Genomic DNA, 21564 nt, shown 5'->3' on the forward strand with positions numbered 1-21564 from the left:
GATGGCCTCCTGCCTCCTGCTAGTGGCTCATGCCCGATGGCATATGCGGGCTCTGCAGTGGGACCTTAAGTTCCAGTGGGAACAGCATCAGGGCAACCTGTCCGATCACGTCCAGCTTTCAGAGGGCACTGCACGACAATTGTAGTTGCAGCTCACGAATCGCAAATGGGTCAATGGCAGATCAACCTTCTGGAACTTCGGGCGATCCGTCTTGTACTGAAGGCATTCCTTCACTCTGTCCGGGGAAGAGTAGTGCAGGTGTTCACGGACAACACCGCCGCCATGTGGTACTGCAACAAACAGGGCGGGGAGGGGTCGTGGACCCTATGTCAGGAGGCTTTGCGCCTCTGGACATGGCTGGAACATCAGGGTATTTCCCTGGTGGTTCAACAACAGGCAGGGTCTCTGAACGCCAGGGTGGACAAACTCAGCCGTCGGTGCATGATGGATCATGAATGGCGTCTGAACTCCTACGTGGCGCAAGGTCTCTTTCAGCAGTGGGAAGAGCCATGGTTATATCTATTCGCCACCGAAGAGAACGCGCAATGTCAGCAATTCCGCACGTTGGAATTTTCAAGGGGGCATTCGCCGCGAGTGGAGTTGCGGTCTGTTGTACGCCTTTCCACCTATACCACTTCTGCCCAGAGTGCTGAAGAAGATCAGGCGCGACCGGGCCCAAGTCTGTCTTGTGGCTCCGGATTGGGCACGAAGAGTCTGGTATCCCGAGTTGCTCATCATGGCCATCGATCCTCCGTTCAGACTGCCTCCACGGGAGGATCTTCTGTCTCAGCAGCAGGGGACGGTCCTTCACCTGAACCTGTCCAGTCTCGACCTCCTTGTGTGGAGAGTGAGCGGTGGCAGTTGACTTCTTTCGACCTGCCTCCCGAAGTCTGTGACGTAATCTTGGCAGCCAGGCGTCCCTCCCCTAAGACGGTATACGCCTGCAGGTGGAATACATTTATGGCATGGTGCACAGCAAAGGCTGTGGATTCCCTTTCTGCCTCTCTTCCTGAAGTACTCTTATTTCTTCTCTTTAGCCCAGCAGGTCTCAGCGCTGGGCACTATCAAGGGCTATCTTTCAGCCATCTCTGCTTTCCTTCGGTTACCGGATCAGCCTTCTCTTTTCAAGTCCCCGGTTGTTAACCGTTTCCTAAAAGACTTAACACATCTTTTTCCTCCGATCCCCTTAGTTATGCCTCAGTGGGACTTGAATCTTGTGCTAACATATCTCATGTGTGCTCCCTTTGAGCCACTGCATATCTGTCCTTTACACCTTCTGACTCTCAAAACTTCTTTCCTGGTAGCCATCACTTCTGCTAGAAGAGTGAGTGAGCTCCAGTCTTTCTTCAAAACCCCCTTTCCTCTCTGTTCATCCGGAAAAGGTGGATCTTAGGACCAGTCCATCCTTTCTTCCTAAGGTGGTCACTGCCTGCCACATCGGGCAGACCATTACTTTGCGCACTTTCTTTCCGCATCCACATCCTTCAAAGGAAGAAGAGAGGCTCCACTGTCTGGACCCAAAGCGTGCACTCTCCTTCTATCTGGATCGCACAAAACAGTTCTTAGTGGATGATCAACTTTTTGTTGGCTATGTGGGTGCAAAGAATGGCTGGGTAGTACACACACGCACCATTTCTCGATGGGTCATGGTGTGTATTAAGGCTTCTTATTCTGTGGCTAAAAAGGAGCCTCCAGTCGGGCTACGCGCTCACTACACCAGGGCAAAGGCAGCCACTACTGCCTTGGGAAGAGGAGTGTCTCTGAATGACATATGTCAGGCAGCCACCTGGGCATCGCTGCACACGTTCACTAAACACTACTCTCAGGACAGCCAAGTCCGGAGAGGTGGCTTCTTTGGCCGTTCTGTTCTCCAGGACTTTCTGGTGTGATCTTGGTTCGAAAGAAGCATTAGTTAGTTATAGATTCCTTACTGCCCCACCCATCCCTTCCCGTTCTGCGAACTGATTTCTAGGGTTAAGGACATCCTTTCAGGGCCCTAGTTTTGTGCACCAATGGTCAGTGTCTTGCATGGCTATGTGTTTCTGGCACGGAAAGTCGTGTACAGAACTGACGTCAGCGCGCAAGGGCGGAGTCTAAGTAGCTGCAGCAACGTCATCCCGGCGACCATGACACCGGTCGCGGAGCCGACCAACGCCACCTTCCGACGCGCAGAGGTATTGCTGGCGAAAAAACTTTCCGGATCCAGTCTGCCGCCTGGGGGTAATACTAAGATAAGGAATCTATAACTAACTAATGTTTCTTACAGATATATTGTTACCGAAGGTAAGTAATGTGTGCAACAGGCTGTTATTGTGACAAAGCTAGAGGAATGAAAAGAGGAACAAACGCTATATTGCTTTCGAAAAACAAATTTGTTGGAGTCCATTAGATAGGTACCACTACACATCTTAAACATCCATTCATTTTGTTCACGTGTCTAGTAAGGGCCCTCACTTTGCATCTTAATTTCCCCATCCTAAACCAAACCTTCATTGGAGACCCATACATACATTGCACTTTCAAGCGTTTTCGTGATAGTAGTCATTGGAAAAGTAATTGACTTTCCATGGTGGTTTTGCAGAGAATGGAATGCATGCTCAGCGTGTTTGGGTTGCATGATTTGAGTTGCACTTGACACATGACCATGCTGCAAATTGCTACAGAGAAGTGCCTGCAATCCACCTGAAGCCCCAGCAATCGAAGAGCCAGCGCTGGTTTTGCCAGTGGGTCTGGATTTTAACTGAAAGTGCATTTTGCGTCACTGGTTAGATTAGACATTCGAGCCATCATTTATGCCCTCTGTCACTCATGCTTGCGCCCAGTGACATATAATTGCATTCGTCACGCACTAATCCGGAATAACACAGACACCCAACCTCAACAAGGAGAGACAAGATACATCAAAGTAATGAAATCAATAACATTAATTCTGCCGCATTAAGGTGGCTGGTATATGCTTGCATTAAAATAAGCATTAACAATCTTAGCAGCAGATGTCTATTTTAGCGGTTAGTAACCTGTGGTACGGAGGTCATTGAACTTATTTAAGCCGGGTCCCCGGATTCCAATAATGACTCAGTGGTGTTCCTCGGTTTCCAGTAATGATTCAGTGGATGTTCCACAGAAGTCAAAAGGCTACCACTGGCATAATGTATTAACAGTAAGGCGAAAATCCCCATTCGATGTCTTTTGGCTTTAGCATATGATTTGCATAATAAAGATGTCAACCTTACTGCCTTTATCGTAACATTTTAATAATAAACACATTTGAACTGTGGCATCTGACTTAACTTATACCAATCAATCAATCAATCAATCAATCAATCAGGCCTTTGGCATTGATCTGTGGCCTCTCACCATAACCAATTGAGGCTTACTGGTTTGAGCCTAAGCTTTCCCACAAGGCAAACGTCAGTCATAAGATTACAAGCATGTAAAAAACTACAGTTGAAAAAACAATATTCAGCCCTGCTAAGAGCGCATCAATGGAATTATCACAGTGCGTATCTTCTACATCAAGGTTTACCAGAGGGGGTCGCCAGCACTGAAATCCTTGCCTGCTGCTGTCATCTGTGTGCTTCTATCTGCGAAATAACTGCAGGCTTCAACGCAGTGTAATGTAAATCCACCTTTTTAGGCCTATTGGCTTTGATAAATGCTTTTCATAGTAAAATAAACCCGGCTTACTCCTTTGTTGTACCATGCCTCGATTATTGCCTGTCACCTTAATCAACTCACGCTAACTTTATTGACCAGAAGCTTTGCCAAAACTCAAGTGCAAGACTTCCACACACTTTAAAAAACTTGAGAGTGGAAGATCAACTTGTGGGCGGAGAGTGAGCCTCTTCCTCAGTACTGCTTTCTTAAAACTAGTTTAGGTGATCTAAGGTGTGGTGACCACTGCACTGTTAGAAAAGCTCACATTTACAAAACAAGCATTGGCATATCAAATTTGTCGCACCTTTGGGACCTTAAAAGTATTAAGCCATGCAGCACATTATCCTGGTTGCTACAACATCTACTGTTTTTTAAGGTGGAAGCTTTGACATGAATAGGCACATTATGGTATTGCTTTGAGAAGTCATTATATAAAATGTTATTTTTGTACAACTGGTAGTCTGAACTCGCATAGCTATGCTTCATACACGATAATGAAATAAGAGACAGTTTTCCCTTATGCACTCTGCTTTGGGGTGTAACAATCCCAAAAGTGTCAACGAAGGCACAACAATGCACACCAGCAACATCAACAACAATAAGTGTTGTTCAGTCAAGTTGAGCTGTATGCTTCACTAATTTACAGAGCAATCCGTGTCAACTTACGACTCATGTTAACAGCACTGGTCCATACCTACCACACTTGTATCGATGAATGTGGTCCACTGGTTAGATAGGAGCAGTATAAAATAAGTCTGTGCCTGCAGGCTAAATCTGATTTTTCGCTGAAAGAGCAGCTGCTGTTATAAAAGGTTGCTTTCTCCTCTATTATGTGAACCGAAAACTGTGGCCTCTGTAACCAACCACCCATGAGCCTCCCTCACAGTCCTGCTGGCTTGGCCCGGCCTGTTTACCTTCCACCCTCTGGTTTGAGGCATCAAGGACCGCTGTACAAAGCCTAAACAATGTAACTCATGCAACTCACAGATTATAACACCTGATAAGGCCAGCAAACCCACCCTGCCTTACTATTTGTTGTCCATTCCAGACCGATATATGTCCAATCAATGCGTCTTGGTGCCTGGACTGATAAACATGCAGTTTTTATGCCCACACAGCACATATATACACATATAACTAACTCACTGGCCTATTGCACAGACCGTGTCACACACTAATAATTTTTGCATAGACTAACATCATAAAATCTCAGTGCTCTATAGTGTAAAGACATGCACACAACTATTGTACCACTCTGTGCAAAGATTGGCATGTCCGTGCCTATTGAATGCACACCTGACTGTGAACTAAAGTGCATGCAGCTTGAGACACCTACCGACATGGCCTGGGGATATTAAGTGAACTGGGAGCTGTGCCAAAGCTGAACACTCACCTAAGACACAAGCAATTTGGAGCAGCGACGGGTGCCGACGTTACTCAAGGAACCCAAGGCGGACCCCAAGGACCTCAAGAACTTCCGGCCCAGCTCCCTGCTTCCGTTCCCTGCAAAGTTCATCAAGAAGACCGTCCACTAACAACTGACCCGCTACCTCGAGAACAACATCCTGGACCCTCCCAGTCCGGGTACCACAGCAACCTCAGCACCGAGACTGCTCTTATCGCCACCACCGATGACATCAAGTCCCTGCTGGACAACGGAGAAACGGCGGCCCTCATCCTCCTGGACCTGTCGGCCGCCTTCGACACGGTCTGCCACCACACACTACGAATACGCCTCCACAACGCCGGGATCCAAGAGAAGGCCCTGGACTGGACCACCTCTTTCCTCTCCGGCAGAACACAGAGCATCCGCCTTCCCCCTTCCGCTCCGAAGCCACCAAGATCTGCGGCATACCCCAGGGCTCATCCCAACTCTGTTTAACATCTACATAGAACCGCTCGCCCACGTCGCCTGTCGGCACGACCTCAACATCATCTCCTACACTGATGACACCAAGCTGATCCTCTCCCTCACCAAGGACCCCCACACCGCCAAAACCAACCTTCACAAAGGAATGAAGGCTGTTGCTGAATGGATGAGGAACAGCTGACTGAAGCTGAACTCGGACAAGATGGAGGTCCTCATCCTTGGATCCACCCCTTTGGCCTGGGACGACTCCTGGTGGCCGACCGCACTGGGAACCGCCCAACACCCACCGACCACGCACGCAACCTATGGGTCATCCTCAACTCCATCCTCTCCATGACTAAACAGGTCAACGCCGTCTCCTCCGCCTGCTCCGCAGGATCTACAAGTGGATCCCCACTGAAACGAGAAGAACGGTCACCCAGGCCCTTGTCAGCAGCAGGTTGGACTACGGAAATGCCTTCTACGCAGGAGCCTCAGCCAAACTCCTGAGACTGCTCCACCGCATCCAGAACGCCTCTGCGCGCCAGATCCTCGACATCCCTCGCCGCAGCCACATCACACCCCACCTGAGAGACCTGCACTGACTCCCGGTCAACAAGAGTATAACTATCAAGCTCCTCACCCACGCACACAAGGCACTTCAAATCACCGGACCAACGTACCTCAACAGACGACTCAGCTTCTTCGCCCCCACCCTCCAGCTCCACTCTGCCGACCTCGCCCTCGCCACAGTCCCCCGCTTCCGAAGAGCGACCTTCGGCGGCAGATCTTTCTCCCACCTCACCGCCAAGACCTAGAACACCCTCCCCATCCACCTAAGGCAGACCCAAGACCTGCTGACCTTCAGAAAACTCCTCAAGACCTGGCTTTTCGAGCAGTAGCAGCATTCCCCACTCCATCGCCTTGAGACCCTCACGGGTGAGTAGTGTGCTTTACAAATTATATGATTAATTGATTTACCATGTAAACACAAGCAGGAAACAATGTAAACACACAAACAACTATTGTACCGCTATGTTCTGAAATTGCCGTGCATACCTATCCATCCCTACTCTCAAAGACCAACAGACCTACAGCCAAAACCTTAGCAATTGGTGTCTGAGAAGAGTTAGGAGTTGTACTGTCAGAAATATGCAATGTATTTCAGTCATAAAACAACAAACTACACACAACATTAAACAATGTAGGACTAAGTGCAAAAGGAGCAATCAGGAATGACAAATACATGTTTTATGTTTGTTTCACCTAATTTTGAAATTACAAGTTTGTTGAAACTCACAGAAAACTAGTTTGAGAAATAGAAGTCCACCATCAAAAACACAGAGTAGAGCATACATAGTGTAAAATAGCCATGTATTTGTTTATTTCCATACACGCTAGATGTCGATTGACGTGTCTAATGATAAAATACATGGGAATTTGGGTTCTTTAACTGTGCTAACCTTAACTTTGAAGTTTTCATTTCATGTCCCTGCTTTCATCTGAATGAGTTTTGCTATTGGGCAACAAAAAATAGCAACTATCACAAAAGGTCTTTCATTCTTTTACTCCGTTTAGTTATGTACATTTCTGCTTGCCGACTACCAGATCGATGCAAATAATCACTAATGGCAAAAAAGGTGTAATGAACAGAGGCCTACTTTGAAAATAAAAGGCATTAGCAATTTCTTCAACGTTGCTCTTTTTTAAAGATACTGTCCGTACCAGCACCAGTGGGGAGCCAATGAAATATAACTAATTAGAATCTGAGAAATAAAAATTAAGTTACCATGTCATGAAGCTTGTATTTCTTGTCTATTACAAAACAATCCTACAGACCAATTGCCCTAGTCTGTTCCTGCTTATTGTATAGAATATGTTCCCATCAAATTCGAGAATCCGTTAAGGCCAACGAAAAAGACAAATACAACACTTGTAAAACAGGCAAGGGTACATCTAGTTATCTACGTCAGTGGATTAATTCAGTAATATCCATATTTGCACACACCTACTGCAATCTGGTCTGAACTTGGATGCAAAATATCCATGTGACATGAAGCGAACACATGACCCTTTAGAGTTCTACATATGATTACCGTAAAAACTGCTTGGTAAGCTGCCGTGTGAACTGCAACAGGATTTGGTTGTAGCTGATGAGCGAATATTGAAATACAGGAGAGCCATTTGGAACACGTCAATTCCCCACCCGACCCTCCTCCTATTAAATTAAATGTTTGTCTGCCATGTTGGGAAGTGAAAGTGAGGCCGCCAAGTAGGTTTCAACGACCTGATAAAATCTAGAATTAAACTAGAGGCATCAGTAAGCAGAATAACAAAAATATACACAAGCGAAGCAAGAATGACTTAGAGGCACCGGCCTGGTTGTTAGTCTGAAAAGTAGGCATGTTAAATGCTTCCATGGCTGCCAGGAGTTGGGCCGAGCTACTGTTAAGATGCCTGCCCAGTTCCCATGCCTTTAGCTGTCAAGTAATCGGCCTTTAGCAGACCACATCCCTGAGCTTTAGTTAATCGCAACCGATTCTTGAGTGAATGCTTAAAGTCCTGGTGGTGGAGGGCAGCAATAGAGCACTGAAGCCCATGCCTACTTATGTTAGAACTATTCTTCCAAGAGAATTATTTTTAAATGTACGGAAAAACCAAACCAATAATAAAAACAGGGAGGGAGGAGGAAGGAATGTTAGAGGACAGGAACATCTAAGTCCCCATGGACAAGAAATGAAATAAGGACGTTCTTTACAGGCCTTGGCTGAGTTTGTTTTGTTCGCAAAGCTGAATAGCATGACAATATTAAAACAGAGCCAATGCTAAAGAATCAAGTAGTGAACCGAAAGCACCCTAAATGGCCAGAGGTGAAATCCTGCAAAATAGGGCCAGTAGCCAAGGGCATTTCCGAACTGCACATAAACTAACAAATGAAAAATGGTGGGCGTGCTCAAATCGCATAGAGCAGATACAGCAGGTCTCAAAAGAGACAGCGCATGTGCTGCCTAGGCTCGACCTATAAAAGGGTCAGTCCTCCTGTATGTGCAAAGTTAATACAAGGCTCGTGTCAACCATTTGAAATTGTTGCAGACATAAGAAGCAAAGAAAGTAATGTTGTTTCTTCTAAAGTAATGAGTAATTCCTTGTGAAAGGCTATAAACAAAATGTAGATGTCCACCAAGCTGCTTTCAGGGCAATGATGTGTTAAAAAACATAAAACATTGTAGAATGTATGTTATCCTTAGAAGACCGCAGTTCAACAGTACACCTTAGAATAGCGATCTTGACATGCTTGGGAAGGTAATTTATCTATTGCAGCTTGGCTCTTTGGATGCACATTGTCGCAAATGCGGTATTCCGGTACAAGCGTTCATTTATATAAAAGCAGTTTGTGATGAAAATTGATGTTTTGAATTTTTGAAGAATGTGTTTTTTGTGACCTGCTTCTTAATATATCCTGAACCCAAAATGCCCTTATGTGCCCTCCCTTCTTAGTCTGTATTGGCAGGTATGGATGATGAAAACATGCAAAGTAGTTTGGAGATATGGTGCATCTTAATATCGCTTTAAATTTTGTCCACATAGGAATAAACCTCACATTTAGCAAGGGTCCTTATGGTAATTGCACTTAATCAAGTTAGCAATTTGGTCATTGTTGGTTAAAATATTATAAAACCGAAAAATAAGTTGTTTATGTATTGAGAGTAGTGGTGAGCTGAAAGTGTCATGGTTGGCCAGAGTAGATATATCATGAGTAAGTGACTCTTCTCTCTGTTGCAGCATAAATGAACGTCAACCATGAACTGCATCAGGGCATCTTTATAGTTAATTCTCTCTTATAAGTCGTGCCGTGCAGGGTTATTTGGCAGCCTGTGAATATGCTCAAGTTAGTATTGATTTTATTAGATGCACACCTAAGTCAGTTGACTCATTACCCAATGGTCACTGAAGGGCTACCTAATGGTAATGTATTGGGGGTCATGATATGTTTAGCTGCCGGATTTTGTTCTAAATTTTTAAAGGTACGAGTCTGGAAATATGCATTGATGTATTGAATAATACAGTTTCCACTACATGCATTTTCTTTGAGTTCTTTTTAGAGTAGTCTTACATTAGACAAGAAACCAGTGAATGGTGTATAAATGCAAGTGTCAACAAGCATTTGAAATGCAATAGGTCTCGCATTAGGAAAGTTTGAGCTATTGGTATTGTAAATGACAAATTTTGTATTTATGTGTTGGTTTTGAAAATAGCAAAATTAATAGCTTTGTCATTTACAATGCCAATACTTTTAACTTTCGCAAATATGACACCTATAGCATTTGTAATGCACTATGTGTTGTATTTACGTGACTTAGATGTATTGATCTTACAAATAACAATTTCTTTTAATTTTTTTAATAATTAATACTTAAATAAAAATTATTGTAATTTATAATTGCAATAGCTTAAACTTTTGTAAATAACTTTTGTGAAGCTAATGTTCAGTGTATTTTATTGTGACGAAAATCCAAGAACAGAAGGGAAATATTAACATCTTTTTATGACATTTGTAATAAATCTTGAAACATTGAGAGAACATATTCGAACCAGTTGTTGTTGAATGGTTGCACAGACTGCTGCTGTGGTGGCACTGAGTGATGTGGTGGCGACGAGTGATGCTGTGGTGGTTTTGAGTGATGCTGTGGTGATGCGATAGATAGAGTGTAATTATGTGGCGTGTAACTATGTAGCACTGAGTGGTATTTGGAGTGTATGTTGCATTGAGTGCAGTGTAATTATGTGACGTGTAATTCTGAGGCACTGAGTGGTATTGTGTGGAGTGTATGTTGTATTCAGTAGAGTGTAATTGTGTGGTGTGTAATTGTGTGGCATTGAGTGTTATTGTTTGGAGTGTATGTTGCATTGAGTGCATTGTAATTATGTAGCATATAATTATGTCACACTGAGTGGTATTGTGTGGAGTATGTGTTGCATTCAGTAGAGTGTAATTATGTGGCGTGTAACTATGTGGCACTGAGTGGTATTTGGAGTGCATGTTGCATGGAGTGCAGTCTAATTATGTGGCGTGTAATTATGTGGCACTGAGTGGTATTTGGAGTGTATGTTGCATTGAGTGCAGTGTAATTATGTGGCGTGTAACTATGTGGCACTGAGTGGTATTTGGAGTGTATGTTGCATGGAGTGCAGTGTAATTATGTGACGGGTAATTATGTGGCACTGAGTGGTATTTGGAGTGTATTTTGCATTGAATGCAGTGCAGTGTAATTATGTGGCGGCAGGGGGTGTAAATTAAATGTAAGGGAAAGAAGGGGATTAATTGAGTGTAAAATGGAGCATGAGGCAAGCAAAAACGAATAAAAGCAAATTAGTCTGAATCATTGGAGTCAACTAAGAGGAACGCTGCTGTCAGTAGGACTTTAATGCAGACAGCATCTAGCGCCCGTATAAACAAACAGTGAAGGCTGAGGAATGCACACAGGCCTTCTTTATTGCCGCCATCACTCTTATTATCCTGGTCAGTGCCTACATGCAACAGCCAGACGTTTAGGCTCATGTTTCAGGGAAGTTCTTGCAGCTGAAAATATGGAAAAATCTAACATTCAATGGAAATGGCTCTCGTGAAACATCCATGGAAAGGGCTACATCAATAAAGCCTGGTAGAGCGCTTTATCTAGTGACCAGACTGGACTTGTATATTTGATTGTGAATTAAAAAGCAAAACACGTTTACATGCCGAACATGTTGTTTAGAACCCAGTTGTCGTATGTCATCCCTATTCCAACAAGAAAACGTAAACATGCACACTGTGTTCGAAGAGAGGTCAGGACAGTGGAATCTGGCAGTGTGACAGAACCACAACGAGGGACTAGCGCCAAGAGGCACTACATGGTGGAATCTGAAATATAGGTTCAATCATCATTATTATCATCACGGAGACCAAAATACTTAGCAATGTGTCTAACGGCCTGAACCATGCTGCATGGACGGGTCGAACCTTCTCAGGCAAGTATCCGGGGCAGCGCTGAGAGCCGCTATCCGCTTTGGGTTTCATATTAAGGCGCTATAATCTGGCTTGATCTTCGTGGCTGCTTTAGTAATTCATTGATTTGAGATTGAATTAGTAGAAGTTCGCGGATATCTGAGGTGGGCTGGGGCAGCGATGGAAGTGCTGACAAACAATGCGGAGGAATGTTCAGTAGAGTCGACTCGGCGGGCCACCGTAGCTGGGGAAGCAGGTGGGAGGAATGCGAGGAGCAAGGAATGTGAGAAACCAGCCGTGCATAGGAATTTTGAGCAGCCTGGAGTAGCGGTCGATAGCGGGGAGGCGAGCCACGTCATGAGAGGTCCCGTAATCTCCAAGACAGGAGGCCATGCTTCTAGCTAGAAGAATGTGGCGGATCAGGGGAACCTGTAATCTTATGTGTATTTAATCAGTGCTTAACTTGAGCCCTTGGTTGCAGGTGGGGCTCGCCGGTATTTATATTTGGGGACCAGGAACTATTTTTCATTGACAAGAGTTTACTCCAGAATAAGAGAGAGAAACACAGAAAAGTGCAGAAGAAAGAGGAGCACTGTGACAAAAGGATTAGACGGATGAGAAAGAACCTACAAGAGTCAGATGAAGAGGATGACATTGTAGGATGGCAGATGAAAGGGGTATGAGGTGGGCGGGAACAAAAGGAATTCGCGGCCACATGCTGGCAAATGGTGACCTGCAGAGCGCGTGAATGGGAAGAGCGGCCGGCCGTGGGAGGATTGTTGGGGAAGTAGGAGAGTGCTGGTGTGCGCACGCGGGGGCTGGGAGCGCAGCCTTTGAAGTGTGATGTGAGGCACTGACAGACAAATGGTGGTTTGTAACGTGGCTGGTTTGTGCACGTGCATAGATCACATGAACTGTGCGTGATCCGCCATTGGCAGACTGTTCTTTTGCCCTTACTATAATCTCCGCCAGCAATGCGCAAGCGCATTGGCAGGCCGAGATCTTGGAAGGAATTCATAAAACATGGCAGCGGTTTGGTTAAGAAAGCATGGTACAAACAATGGATTGAGCAAAAATGTGTGGAACCGACTAGGACAGAGTTACAAACTGTAGAAAACACAGTGCCCAACTGAGGGCCGGAGGGAATGGAACAGGAGAGGCCTGGGACATAGAATGTAGTCTCGAACACATTAAAACATACTGTTATTGAGTGTATAGAAACTAGAGGGACCTATAGAAAAGAGCATATTACAAGACTGGAAACTGGGCAATAGTGCATGGAAGCGGCTGCTGAAGAGTGGAAGGGAGCGTGCTGTAAGAAACAGTTTCCATTGCGAGAGTGTTACACAAGGCTGGAGACTGACTGAGAGTGCACGGATCAGAAAGGTGGCTGGCGAAGAGTGCAAGAGAGCCCACGGTAAGAAAGTTTCCATTGCAAGTGTTATACAAGGGTGGAGACTGACTGAGAGTGCACGGAGAGGAGATAGGTCTGGCGAGCAGTACAAGAGATACTACAGTAGGAAACTCAATTTATAACACGAGTGTTATGCAAAGCTCGGACTGGGCTAGAGCGGCTGGCTGTTTAAAACGTTCTTTTTCACTGTATGTATCGCCGACATTACTATAAACATACTTGGCATCTCGGTCTTCCTAGCTCACTGTATGATTGCAGGGAATGAAGGGCACCCAGGGCACTCCTGTGACTGTCTCGGGGGGGGGGGGGGGGGGAGGGGGGGAGGGGGACTACCACGCCCCCAAGCATTTCATTGTCACTGCACGGAGTCATCAAACGCAATCCCCTGGTATGCACCTATTTTACCTTACTGTACCTGTAGTAAAGACACTCGAATTACTGACATCCCGAGGCATTGTACCTACTACGAGGGCCGTGTCCTGGGGTACAACCCCTTCTGCCCCCTCACCTTGCACCCGTGCACCTCCCCCACTGCCCAGCTCACCGGCCGCCAGCTGCATCCAGGCGCACACCTTGTAGACCGTGGCCGAGTTACAGAAGAAGAAGAGGCCGAAGCAGAGCATGGAGCTGACGATCAGGAACATGGAGATGCCCACGAAGAACATGGCGGTCTTGAAGGCCCCGGAGGGGATGCTGGCGAAGTCCAGGGCGCTGCCCTTGCAGATGAGCTCGGAGGTGAGCGCGTTGCCGATGCAGTAGCTGAAGAGGCCGAAGTAGCCGGCCTGCGGGGTGTTGATGCTGTCCCCGATCCAGTAGGGCTGGATGAAGATCACCACCATGATGATGGTGAAGCAGATGGTGACGACGGCCCAGAGCACGCCGATGGCGCGCGCGTTGCGCACGTAGTTGGTGTGGTAGATCTTGGCGGCCTCCTGGGCCGGCAGCATCTTGGTCATGGCGCCCGCGGTCAGTGGCTCGCTTCAGGGCGACGCTGGGGCTGATTCACTTTAAATTGCAGTACCTCATTCACTGTCACCCAGAAAGAGACGCTGTTTTAGGAGGGCGAAACCAGGAAGTCAGGCATCCTTGCCCGTGACATGGGCGGGGCCTGTGACGCGGCCGGAAGAGGCCAGTGATGCTCGTTGTTGCGGGGCTCCCATCATGGAGTGCCCCGCGTGTGGAGATGCGCCGGAAAAGAGCACGGTGAGTGGTGGGGGAGGGGGGTGCGTGCATGCGTGTGTGTGCCTGCCTGCCTGTGTGTATTCCTGGGGGGGGGAGGGGGGTGAGTGTGGGCGCGTGGGAATATGTGTGCGCATGCGTGACTTTGCCTGTGTGTGATTGCGAGAGCATGTGAATGGCAGGCAGGGGATGTGCACAGCGCCGTGCGCGCCCTCGAAGGCAAATCGGAGACGGCAGAGGCTCGTGCATGGACACCATCTCACATTCCCACAGACACGCCAGCAAAAGATGTCTTCGCAGACAAAGCAGGCTTCGCCTGCTTTTTAGGTCTGCTCGACCTAAAAATGCAATACATTGATGAAAAACGGATTTTTACTGCATTTGATTTGTTCAGTCTTTTGTGACCTCTTTGCTCTAATTCAGAATTGTTTTATTGGCATTTAACCTTGATTGTAATTTCTTGCTACAAACTAAACATGACAGCAAAATGTGAACAGTAGACAAAAGTGTAAAATGTAATTTAATTGTACATCTACTCCTCACCACATCCAGACTCATCTGACGTCGTCCATCCCTGCTTGCTGCAGTATCTAGATTGATTGTTTTTGCTCGGCACCCAAACAGTATTAACGTAGACTGTGTGCAGTCACACGTTGACCCAAGCTCTGCCCATACGTTACCTGTTAGTTTTGTTTTTTGCTATTATACATTTTATTATTTTTATTTGATTACCTCAACAAGTTCCAACACTGAGTGGAAAACAGAATGGGTACAACATAACATAGGCACTTTTCTTCTGATGTCCCCTAGTGAAAAGCTCAAAGATGAACGGAAGGCGTTAATAAGGGACTTTGTCTAGAGTGGGTAGGGCTTACCTGCTTCGCTCACCCAATAAGATTAGAGGTGAGGCTCAAAGTTGGGGTTATTTTAATTTTCTGGCTACTACCTTGGACATGACGATTGTACCTAGAAAGGTTGTAAAGTCTTCTGTTTGATACAGTGTGCACAGGCCATGTGAGTAGAAAGAAAATTGCCTTGATATGATATATTCGCTTATAGGTCTAGGAAATTAATGGGTACTACCTTATAAGCATATAAAAACAATAAGATGAAACTGATACAGATTTATTTAGACACAGCATAGATGTAGTTATGCTGCCAGAAACACATTTAGATCAAAATGCACAATTGTCATTCACAAATAAATTTGACCACAAGGACAATTTGCCACATATAATCGCTAATTGCAGAATAATATTTCTATTGTGAAAAACTGCAGACTTTAAACTGGGCCTCACATCAGTTGAACCTGAGGAAAGATTCATTACTAAGGAAGAGGACCAATTTCAGAGTGCAGGCATACTGCAGAGACACAATAATTTTGCTCAACATACTCAACGATAGGAGCGGCTTTGTAAAGTGCTATATAGATGACATTACACTCCATTTCACCGAAATAGGTTTTCTAATACCAAGTGAAATATGGGCAACTGAGGTTGTGACGAATTAGGGACATTAACTCACATACTGCTGGGCCTGCCTAAATCTAGCCCTATAATAGCAATAGGTATAAAGGGAAATTTCTCCATTTTAGAAACTGGCCAAGGAGACATTTTGAAATTGGCTGAGTGATCCATTGGGGACTGGGTGGGCAGACCACATCCTGACATCAGCCTTTAGTGTGTTTATTAGTGGATGGATGTTAGTTTCCCACGCCATGGATGCGGTCAGGCCATTAATTGTAATGGGGTTACCCAGTGTCCCACAGAACCTGGCGGAATGTTATATAACAATAAACTGTTCTGTAGGGAAAATAAAATTGCTTTTTAACTAGGTTATTCTGGCCCCGATTACCCAAGAAGTATCATTAAATGACGTGACATTCTGTACCAATGGTATATCAAATTAATAAACACCTCTGACCATAAAATACTGAAAAATATTCTCTCTGACTTGGTAGAGGTCTGATTCATCCGCTCTGCCTTGTGAACTTGGAACAAGAGAATAATCCTGGATCTCCAAGGTTTCAGCTGCTTGGCAAACCTCTTTGGGGGCTATTTTTATAGCGTCCTTCTAATTGGTCTACATAGCCAGTTTAGTAATTTGATCTTGAGCGATTGTCTTGCTTTTAACCCCTTGCATGCGTTGGACGTCCGGGAGCCGTAGGGCTCATGTGCGTCTGACAGCTCCTGGCCATCCCAGGGCACAGGAAATCCCTCTGGTCCTAGTTTCTCCATCAAACACACAAAGATTATTAGTATTTATTGACTTGCTGTTGCTAGGAAGAGAATGGCGGCCCAGAAGAGGATCTTAATCGTTTGGATTCATCTCTGTATTTAATCATGCTGAGCTCTGGCTAAGGAGCCTTCCAGGAGCGTATTCCATTGGAGCCAAGGCTACCACTGTATCATTGGTGAGAAGTGTTCCGATGTTGGACATCTGCCAGGCTGCTACATCTGTCCTCCCTCCTCCCCTACCCCCTTCCCCCATTATCAGGTAATATTGTCTCTATAATCAAGTCCACAGCGAGTGCCATTGCCCCATTTTTATGCTGCAGGAGATCCTGGGGTAAGTCCACTCCTTAAACACAACCTTTTAGGAAATGCTGCTTTGGTATCTGTTCCAAATGTATCTATGGTTGGATGTATCCATAAGAAGAACAATTTACTTACTTTATCTATTCTCATATTCCTCCCTCCGCCCATGCTCTTTGCTGATCTAAAAGGGTCATCTGAAAGAAATATGTTAATGTTTCTTACAAATAAATCGTTACCGAAGGTAAGTAACTTGTTTATTAGGCATTTAGGCTTCCAAAAGGTCTCAAAAACAGATTTTCCCCACTGTCACAGTGCAATCTGTAGGTCACAGCAGATCTACATTTGATGGTGCAGATGAGTTTCAAGGAAAACTGACTTCAGTGAGCAGGTTTGGCACCTATTTACCGCTCAGTTTCGTTGCTTCTGTGAATAGTGTTGGGTGCAGTGAATAGTGCCACCTTTGAAAAGTTTGATATCCAGTATAGCGCCTAGGGAGGGGCATTCACAAGGGGAGGAGTCTGGCTAGATTGTGCCCACCAGAAAGATCACAACCAATGGTAAGTAACTTACTACTGCACAGTTTATTCTTCCCAAGAGACAGTGTAGTTTTGTATGAAGGGACGTCTATGGAACAAATGAGCTACTACAGGTGAGTAACCGTTCCTGGTTTGTTTGTGGTAGTACTATCTCCACTACAGGCAGGAGGGCATGCACTCCTTTCTTTTGGAGATGAGTTTGACTGCCTGATTAGTCTGAAACGCCTTCAGTTGTTTGTATGTGTTCAATCACCAGCTCAGCCATCCAAGAAATAATCTGTATGTTTAATTTGCTCTTCTTTTGGTGAAAGATTGAGTTTTTTGTTTAACACATCTGTTTTAAACAATGCACAAGACTTCTTTTTAGCCGTTTTGATTATTAGTTTTTTTTAATTTAACAGAAGTAAATGTTTTCCAGTATTTGTATGCACTTTTGAATGTAAACAAAATCAAAAGAACAATCACATGGGACGCTTTTCTCTACAAGAGTTGTATAATTTATTACTTATTTCAGTGCCACCAATGTAATGTTTGTTTTCTCAGTACTACATGTAAATAGTATTGTGTTGTTTACTTCTTGTTATGGTATGGAAAGCTGGCGTTTAAAGTTTATGTACACCACCTGAATCAATTATTTTTGGTTTAAAGTAGCTTAGAAACACAGTTTAGCTGTGGAACTTAATTCATGGACACCTGTGTTGTTGCTTAGATTTTAGCATCGTCCAATCAGATCACAACATGATAGTTTTGCTCCTCCACACAGAGAGGACTATGCAGGCAGGGGATATGGAGGATGGAAAGGCGCAACAGAGTACAAGCTCTTCAGAAGAAACCACTTGTTTGGCCGAGCATGAGGCACTGCGTATAGCGAGTGAGTCCTTTTGCTGCCTCTGTCCTTCCGTTAGTTTTGTCAATTGTTCTGTTTTAACTTAAGCTTAAACTAAATGGTTGTAGTGCTATTTCTTACACGTTTATAGAACATTAAAGTTTAATTGGATCGCTTACTTTAAATATTTTCTGTATATTACCACTTTGTCAACCAAACGTTACTCCAAAAAGAGAAAATCAAAGCCCTCAAAGGTACATTTAGAGTTAACTCAGAATCCCTGATTCTAGGAATATAATGCAGAAATAAATCCAACGCAGTCTTTTTACCATTATCCTCATTCTTTGTACCACTATCCTCATTCTCACCACCTACTACAACCCATATTATTAATCTAGCAGCATTGCATCGTTAAGTTGAAATAAAATGAAACAAAAATATATTTGCATACTTTATATTTAAATGTTGCAGAATGATTATCTGGAGTTTTTAAATTCAGCTCTTAAACATTCCATTTCGCCATCCTTTACTTGAGGTAGGGTGTATGTGGTCTAATTAAACCATTCTATTTGCCGTTCATAAATGGCTATTTATTTGTTTATTTATTTGCAAAGATACATGGTCTGTAGGTTTTCAATAAAAAGTTGTAAACTTTACATTCCAAAACATCTTAAATGCTTATGAGCTCCCTTATTGATGAAATTAAACTGTATCTCTCAGTTCATGCCTCACGCAATATCCATCTCACTCACTGGCTACAGCAGGTGAAGAAACTAATTAAACAGATTTGTTAAATGGAACCTATAATGGATGAGAGCAAGGTAGTCTCACTGCCTTATTTTTAGGATTTGAATTCTGAGACACAGCATAATGTAGCGGACCCATAAAACATATCCCATAAATAGCATTATCATTCAGTTTTTAGCCCTCAAAGTTGCATCGTTTTAATAAAACACCTATTTTATATATTGAAAGTGCTAACATCTAATACACCTGAAAAATCTAAATTACCACACAAAGCCCTCCAATTAAAGAGCAATTTGTTTAATCAGCAAGAAAACAGTCCATTCCCTAAAAATAATAACCTGACAATATCTGTTTTTTCTTTGTTTGTGTTGGTTACCTTTTAGACTTAAATAATGATTAGGTATCTACATACTTGAGTATCAGTATCCGAGGAAATACAGAAACCTTAGGGATGCATCTTTTTAGTCTAGGTGTACCATCCAATAGTCTTCTCTTAGATCTCTCAAAATATAGATATCCTCCATCCTGAAATATCTGTAAAGTAACCAGCTGTTGACGTCTGATTTATCGTGAGCCAGTAGTCTCATTCTTTCTTCTGAACAAGAAAAATATCATTCAAAAAGTCTCCCCCGTTCAGGAAAGAGGCTTGTGCAGCCTGCTTTTGCAGCAGCTTCTAAATAGCTTGACCCACGACAGTCTGCATTGTTTGGAATAGACAAGGTTCTGGGATGTGATGTTGGCTGCGGTGTTTCAAAGAACTTCACATGTTAGCCTGACCTTTTCCAGGATTCGGGGCATCTTGGCAGAGCACGCTCCCATGGTGTAGAAATTCTTTTATCTGTCTGGCCCTGACCCTTTCCCCGGGAGCTTACTGGGAAAAAGTGATATGACTCCCCTTCAAATTTAGGTATGTTAAACCGGTCATTGGAGCTGAAACTTCCCCTGTTGATGTGGTTATCAGTAGCCCTGAATCTTGAAAAGGCTGAAAAGATTGGACCTGCCTGACTCCCTGTTGGTGCAAGCCTTGATGCCTTTTGGGGTCATGGTAAGGGACTTGACTGGAGAGTGGGGCAAAGTGCCCCCAGCTATGCATTTTTCCAGCAGAAAGTGTTTGGCTGAACATTAAGCATTATCCAAACCAGTGAAGGTTTTGACCGATTTATCCAACTTCTTCACAAAAGGATCTCCAAAAAGTAGCCTCTCCTCAGCGGGCCTCGCGAGATGGTGAGTTACCCCAGATTAAGGTACAAAGTATGATGACTCAATACCACTTAGGTGAAATGTCATAATTAGCATTGGCCAGAAGATATACTGACCTCTCGACCCAGCCGGACACTATCAGCATGAGATGCTGCTTCTTCTGCAGCACAAGCCATGTCCAAGATTTGTTTAAACTGCTGAATAATGGATTGCAATATGGCGGTCAGCAGTGGGAACACTGCAACAAGAGCGTAGTAGCGGCTGTGAGCTGCATCTCCCATTTCTTAACAAGCTAAATCATGTCCCTATCCTCCAGCATGACTCTTGCACAATGATTTACACATCAGCATTTTGACATACCTTGCCTGATGCCGCTGCATTTGGCCCCTGCTGATTTGGAGTAGTCTGTGCGGTGTGCCAGATTGTCTGTCCTGCATGACATGATCAGCCTGATTGGGTGCACTGAGGGGACGCAGCTGCGAAGGGTTTCTGATGAGCGCAAGAGGTGAGGCAAGCTGCAGAGACTGAAGCAGATGCTGAGGTCAATCACATGTGCACTGGGGGACAGCGGAGACCCAAAGGCTGCTGTTTTGGCTGCGACCGGCCAGCGTCTTTAGGTTGCGACATATCTCTGCTCATTACCTTCTATGGAGCCTGTGGGAAGCAGTGAGGCTTGAACTGCAGTGTATTTGCAGTGTATTGAGGGACAGAAATATGCGATTTACTTTCGGGTGCTCTAAAGATCCGATCTCGTCTTGACTTAAGCTCTGCTAACTGCGCTGATTTCCGATCGCTGTTATCTGCTACTGGTTGAAAAAAACAAGAGAGAAACTAGGGGGATAAACCAACTTTACTAGTGGCTGCATCAATTTCTGGGCATTGGAATCCCCTGATTCTCCTGTTGACTTCGATATGCCGGCTTGGTTATGCCACAGCAATACTGAGAGTGGATACAAGACATATGGAGAGGAGGCTTTCTTGGGAAACATAACCTTAAGAGCAAATGTGCAGGACAAGCTGATGGGAATACCCTATCTCTGGTTAAGTCGCCGGTTGGCTCTAACCTCTGCTTTAGTACAACTACTTTGATAAAGACAACCAAAGTTCAGATGCACCCTCCCCACCGCCTCTCTGCCTCAAGTATTCCCTTGGGTAAAAATCCTAACTTTGTTAGGTTAACATTCATAATACATAGCCCTGAGAACAGCGTTGCCAGGGCTTTTGAAACCCAGTCCTTCCATCCAAAGGGTGAATGGGGCGCTTCGACTACTTCTAGGCAGGGGACTAAGTGGTGGAATTTTTAGTAATCATGTTGAACCCTCCTGAAACAGAATCTGCACTCAATATCAAACTTTAATCTACATTAGAAGATACTGCACCAATTCTACAGAATAAGCTGCCAACATAGCTGTTGCCTTCCAATAGTACAGGAGGCAGGGAGAGAAGCAAATGCTGGTGTTTGGCACAGCTCATTCAAATGCTCAAAACGTTCACTCATGTAGATTTAACAGCATTGTTCAGCCTTTACTTTCCAGGCGCAGCTTACCTAACATCACAACCCATGCTCTTGTGGAGATAGAGAGCTGCAACCGGAGTACTCAAAGAAAGTTCTACATTTTGGCTTAGGCTAGAA

At 44.6% G+C, this 21564-nt stretch overlaps 1 protein-coding gene and 1 pseudogene across 17 annotated transcripts in view; one reads left to right on the forward strand and one right to left on the reverse strand.

Annotated features, from left to right (window-relative positions):
* The window catches only part of CCSER2 (coiled-coil serine rich protein 2), a 556848-nt gene that overhangs the window by 115690 nt on the left and 419594 nt on the right, over positions 1-21564 (forward strand). For 5 of the 17 annotated variants that reach the window (XM_078643271.1, XM_078643272.1, XM_078643284.1 and 2 more), the window contains one exon: positions 17922-18029. The exons of the other annotated variants lie outside the window; for them this stretch is intronic. In XM_078643271.1, coding sequence (XP_078499397.1) covers positions 17922-18029 — 108 coding nt within the window. The remainder of the gene's footprint in view (positions 1-17921; positions 18030-21564) is intronic. 17 annotated transcript variants of the gene reach the window in all.
* Positions 13308-13862, reverse strand: LOC144756472 (LHFPL tetraspan subfamily member 5 protein pseudogene; annotated as a pseudogene).

The sequence above is a fragment of the Lissotriton helveticus genome, chromosome 5_1 (assembly GCF_964261635.1).
Source record: "Lissotriton helveticus chromosome 5_1, aLisHel1.1, whole genome shotgun sequence".
In the NCBI taxonomy this organism is placed as follows: domain Eukaryota; kingdom Metazoa; phylum Chordata; class Amphibia; order Caudata; family Salamandridae; genus Lissotriton; species Lissotriton helveticus.